At 40.2% G+C, this 6,000-nt stretch overlaps 1 protein-coding gene across 2 annotated transcripts in view; it reads left to right on the forward strand.

The window, feature by feature from the left end:
* Positions 1–369, forward strand: part of Gramd2b (GRAM domain containing 2B) — a 60,607-nt gene extending 60,238 nt beyond the window's left edge. For both annotated transcript variants that reach the window (XM_090340101.1, XM_090340102.1), the window contains exon 14: positions 76–369. In XM_090340101.1, coding sequence (XP_090196227.1) covers positions 76–117 — 42 coding nt within the window. In that variant the 3' untranslated portion in view covers positions 118–369. The remainder of the gene's footprint in view (positions 1–75) is intronic.
* The last annotated feature ends 5,631 nt before the right edge of the window (positions 370–6,000 follow it).

The following is a 6,000-nucleotide window of genomic DNA, read 5'->3' on the forward strand; positions in this document are numbered from 1 at the left end:
ATAATCTCAAGCATTTACAAACCACAGCAAATATGTTCAAAATTCTGCATTCTATTTCTCTCTTATTATTTCTAGATTCAGAACAACTTACAAAAGCTGCTTGAGAATGGTGACTGACCAACCAGATCGCTGGGGCCAACATAATACCTCAGTTTCCCCTGAAGAAGGTGCTCCCGCGGTGTTCTTGTCGTGTGCCCCCTGCTGGTCGGAGGCACAAGCAGATGAGAATCCAGATGTGTTTGCCCTTGGAGATGTCCAGCTCAGGAAAAGGGAGAAGGGGAATCATTTGCTTCTTGTGCAATAAAAGTCGATCTTGTCTCTCTGAGAAGGTTTTTTGCTGCTCCTGTTGCTGCTGCTGCTGCTGCTGCTGCTTAAGAAAACAGACCCATCTCCGGAGGCATCTAGAGGGTCTGGGAGGACACTGTGGAATTCCTGTGGTTCTAGACTCTCTTGACTGCGTCAGTGATCACTCCATGCCTTCCTAACCCTTCCCACCCTCCTCTCTCCTTCCATCCCTACTTAACCAACCTGTAGACTAAGGAATACATGATACCCACAAACCCCATGTGGTCCTCTAAAAATTAGCCATGAGTCTCCAGAAATGCAATGAATGTCTCTAAATAGTCTCGCTTGCTTCAAACAACACATGCATTGCTCTCTTTTTCTCTCTTTCTCGTTCTCTTGCTGTTAGGTTCTGATGTAAATTGCCTGTACATCATAATTTCTCAATACAGTTTTAGTAAGAATGTTAAATACAGTGGATTAAACTAGCCTGTTTATGTTTTGCCTTGTTTTGTTTCTGTAAATATTTAGGGCCATCAGTCCTTAGCCACTTCAGGTTAAGAATCTGTGGGATGGGAATACTAAATGAAACTTAACTCTGAAACCAAAACTAATCTTTAAACCAAAAAATTGTAATAGTGATTTAATGCCAGATGAAAAAACACTGAAATTTTAAAGACTGTAGGTGAACTAGGTTTGAAACATGATAAAACCCATTTCCACATGGCAATGTATGTCTTTCTCCTTTACTAATTAAACTCATGAAGTAACTGGTGGGTTGCTAATGTTATTTACCATATGGGTTGCTTGGTTTTTAGTAATGATTGTTTAGGGTTCCACAAGATCTGGAAATATAAAATATATTCTGTTTCTATCTGCAGTGCATTTGATAATCGTTTCTATGAAATGTATTTTGTTAATCAGATAAGCTAATAAGTGAATTGGTTACATTGTTTGTATGTTTAGCCTACTAGACAACTGTGTCTGGTGTACCACTGGCTATTAAAATAAAGGTTCTTTGGATAAAACAGCCCACTAACATAACAGACTTATGGTGCTTGATAATGCTTTCTCTGCCTCTACTACTTCCAATTTACTTTAAACTTCAAGAGCACTGGTGACTCACTCCTGTAATCCTAGTTACTCAAGAGGCTGAGATCTGAGGGTTATAGTTCAGATAACCATGGAAAAGTCTATAAGACTCTCCAATTAGCCAGCAAAAGGGCAGAAATGAAGCTATGATTCCAGTGATAAAGTGCTAGCCTTGAGCAGAAAAAGGCAAGGAAGGCCCCCAGACTTTAAGCCCCAGTACTGGCGTAATAAGGAAGAAAAAAAAATATTTAAAAACAAAAATGAGTTAAATTCTTGGTATCAGTAAGAAAACAATCTGTGAAGTAAAACAATAAAAACAAGGATGGGCTCCAAGTTCAGATCCCCCATTTTATGAGTTACATAAATGCAGGCAAGGTATTGGGCTATACTCCTATCCTTTTCCCCTGGACCCTGCTGAGCTGGACGTATATCTCAAATGGTAGTGTACCTACGTAGCAAGTACACAGCCCTGAGTTTAAACCCCAGTAACTTCCCAAAAGAAAACTGGGATGGCTCTCAGCAAGAAATCAAATCCTACAGTGGCCATTTCATCAGCCCAGCTGCTAAGTCTGCAACTTTACTTCCCAACAAGCACTGTGGCTGACTTGTCCAGAAGGGGGTGGGGAGAGTCACCATTTTCATGTTTGGTATTACTGTTTCTGCATTGGGGATTCTATTCCTGTTGTTTCTGTGTTGGTTTATCACTGAATCCCAAGTCACAGATCTGATGCAGGTGGTTCTGAATGGTGGATTTTCCACTCCTGTTTGTTAGTTATGAAGTTTGGGAAAGCAATTACCTGTGCTAACATCTGGGAAGTTAGGAAATTCTAACGTAGGGAGAAGTTCTAGATGCTGAGTGGCAAAAATGATCACAAACCGTGTATATATTTTGCCCTTACAAAAGTGAGTATTATCTTTCTAAAATTAAAGATAAAATAAAAATGCTGATTGTCCTGGGCCACAATGGCTTACTCCTGTAATTCTAGATGCTCAAGAGGCTGAGTTCTGAGAATCACAGTTGGAAGCTAGCCTGGGCAGAAATGTCCATAAGATGCTTGTCTCCAGTTAACTACCAAATTGAGCTGTGGTTCAAAATAGTAGAGCACTAGCCTTGAGCACAAAAGTTCAAGGACAGTGCCCAGTCCCTAAAGCAGGATGGCATACACACACATACACACGCACACAACTAGTTGTAGTGCTATTTCTGATTATTATTAGTAAATTTAGACTTAATTTCTAGAATACTAGGATGGAACATTTTTGAGTTTTTTTTTTTAATTTTTTTCCTTACAGAACCCACTGAACAAACAACATTTTTAATAGAACTGCTAAGCAGATAGTGCTGGAGGTTAGGGACCTTTTTCCTTTGGGGGACAAAATAGCATTACTTCTGTCAGGCTGCAGGCTCAACCCATTCCATTCTCAGGCAGAGTTGTCCTATTTAGCTGATTTCCCAAGTCCTCAAAACCATCATTTCATGTCTTTTTTCTCAATTTTTTTTAGTCCAGCTGATTACATCATCTTGGGTCAAAATGGAAATCCTGCACCCAAAACACTTTAACATCTATTATTGTGAATACAAGCTAGCCTGGAGGTTGGCAAGTTTAGGTTTGTGTGAAGAAAAGGGAAATGGTTGAAACCATCTAGCTTAGAAGCTCAGAGAAGGGACAGCGAGGACAAGTCCAAGGAAAGGAACCATGAAGAAGGGCTAGCATCTCAGTGAGTATAAAGGAACTAGTTCTGTCACTATTGGAGATTCGGCTTTCTGACACAGCCATTGTCAGAGTAAAGTGGAAATAGGGTGTCATTCATATGAGCAGGAACAAGCAGAGGTTTGGGGAAGCAATCACTAATTCCTCGCCTCTTTCCTTTTTCAGTGTCCCTCCTGGCAAATTCTAGTGGGGGGTAGGAGGGGAGACCCAGGAAAATGGCAATTCTGTTCTAAAGAGTTTCAGCATAAGCATCACATAACCTCACATAATAGACTGCTTGTTTATTTGTTTGGGAGACAGGATCTTGCTATGTGGCCTAGTTTGTGAAAATGATACTGCTGAGAAAATTATTGTATTTCCTCTGATAGGTGGGCATTGTTAGGGAGTAATGGCAGGAATGCAATGGTCTGAATGTCTGTGTCTCCACAAATTTCTGTGTTTCATTTTCATTTGTTTTGCTTTGAGACACAGTCTGTTCTGCAACCTACAGTGGCCTTGAACTTTAGGGTTAGAGATGTGTATTGTCACTTGACATAGAAGTGTTGAAGGCAGAGCTTAGAAAGAAGACAAAATAGGGCTGGGAGTTTGGCCTAGTGGTTAAAGTGCTTGCCTAGCATGCATGAAGACCCGGGTTCGATTCCTTGGTACCACATATATAGAAAAAAACTGGAAGTGGTGCTGAGGCTCAAGTGGTAGAGCTCTAGCCTTGAGAAAAGTCCAAGGACAGTGCTCAGGCCCTGAGCTCAAGCCCAGGACTGGCAAAAAAAAAAAAAGAAAGAAGACAAAATAGCTTAGCTTAATTGCAGGATGTTATTCCACCTTTGTCTAGCCAACCTCCATACATAGCATTTAACACAAATTTGAACTCTTATCCAACGAGAAACACAATTTAATAACAATTTTATATTTGGATCTAATAAGATACAATTAACCATGTAAAAGAAAACTTTCCCATCCTTTCCTTAAACTACTGGCATGCCAAGTCTCACCAAAGATTACATCCATCTTTGGAAGGCAATGACCCCATCTATCATTCCGCTACATTAATTTTGATCAGATTTGATAGTTACCTCTGAACATTCCGTTCCTCAATGCTAAATTTAGAGTTAGTCTCTAATAAAACTTGCATAAAATATTAATGAAATGAAAAAAAAGAGAAGAAAGTAATTAAGGTCTCTATATGTATAATGTAATACACACACACACACACACACACACACACACACACACACACACACACACACACACATGGGGTACCTAAAGAAGGAAAAAGTGGCCAGGCACCAGTAGCTCACACCTATAATCTTAACCTAGGAGGTTGAGATCTGAGGGTCTCAATTCGAAGTCACCTAGGGCAGGGAAGCCCATAAGATTTTTATCTCCAGTTAACTACCCAAAAGCTAGAATTGGAGCTGTGGCTCAAGAGTGGAAGCCTTAAGAAAAAAGGAAAAAGTTAGGAACAGCACACAGGCCCTGAGTTCAAGCACTATGACCAGAACAAACAAAACAAAACAAAACAGTATAGCTGCTATGCTTCTCATTTTATGAGACAAAGTTATAAGTTCATTTATCTTCCCTCTTCCATTATTCATTTCATCTTTTCTTTTCCCTTAGAGTAAATCTGAGGGAAAGATCTTTAACCTAAAGTCTGAATGTTTGTAGTCATTTGTTTCCTTCTGCTTTCTTCCTTTCCTCCTTCTACTTCCTTTGTTGCTTATTGTTATTGCAATTTTTGATTGCCTATTGGTCCGATGGCATCAGTAGATCAAAAGAAATATTTGGTAGTTTTGGTCTTGGCCTCCAATTCAATGGAAATATTTCTGTGTTTTTGTGCATGCATTCTTCCTTAAGACTCAAAACTTCAAGGTTGGTCAGAGCTCAAAATCTTATCCCTAAGTTATAATAGTCAGTTTCTAGTCAGCCTTACTATTGGACTTGTTAAAAAGCTATTTGCTCCATGAATGCTCAATTAGGAAGGCAATCAGAGCCAGCAGGTCTGGAAGGCAGTAGAGGGGCTGGAAATCCTTCACAGATTGCTTGATTATGAGGGCTAACTACTTTTGGAGAGAACAATGATCAATGAGCAATCTGCATTTCCTACTCTGCCCATTGATTTTTTTTTTTTAATGACTGGCAAAACCCATTCCAAGGGTTAAATTCACCGGGGAAATTAAAGCATTTCTTGCTAAACTAAGAAATCAGAACAACAGTCCTGATCATGTGGAGACCGCGACACAATCTATGTGGGTAACAGTACGTGGTCAATGCAATGAGCTGGGCTTTACCCACAAGCATATTGTGATCCACTTCCTTGCCAGGCAATTGTTCCAGCAAGGTAGTTTACTGACAGAAGAAGATTGAAGACAGAAGACTGTACAATCAAAGCCAAGTAACTGCTGAACTGAATAAAATGCTGTATAAATCCTGAAGTCAGGGACTGGGAGTTTGGCCTAGTGGTTAAAGTGCTTGCCTAGCATGCATGAAGACCCGGGTTCAATTCCTCAGTACCACATGTAGAAAAAAGCCGGAAGTGGTGCTGAGGCTCAAGTGGTAGAGCTCTAGCCTTGAGAAAGTCCAAGGACAGTGCTCAGGCCCTGAGCTCAAGCCCAGGACTGGCAAAAAAAAAAAAAAAAAAAAAATCCTGAAGTCACCCTGTAGAAAGAAATTTAAATAACAAGAAAAAAGAATTGGTTTGGCAGTGAAACACAAGGTGATTCCTACTTGTCTCTCTGTATCCAACAGGAACATAGTGTGTCAACTTTTTCCACTCAAGGCTAGTGCTCTACCACTTGAGCCACATCTCCACTTCTGGATTTTTGGTGAATTGCAGATGAGTCTGAGGGACTTGACTGCCCAGGCTGGTGTCAAACTGAGATTCTCAGATCTCAGCCACCTGAGTAGCTAGGATTACAGG

This window comes from Megascapheus bottae, chromosome 10 (genome assembly GCF_031878675.1).
Source record: "Megascapheus bottae isolate mThoBot1 chromosome 10, mThoBot2.hap1, whole genome shotgun sequence".
NCBI classification, from domain to species: Eukaryota; Metazoa; Chordata; class Mammalia; order Rodentia; family Geomyidae; genus Megascapheus; species Megascapheus bottae.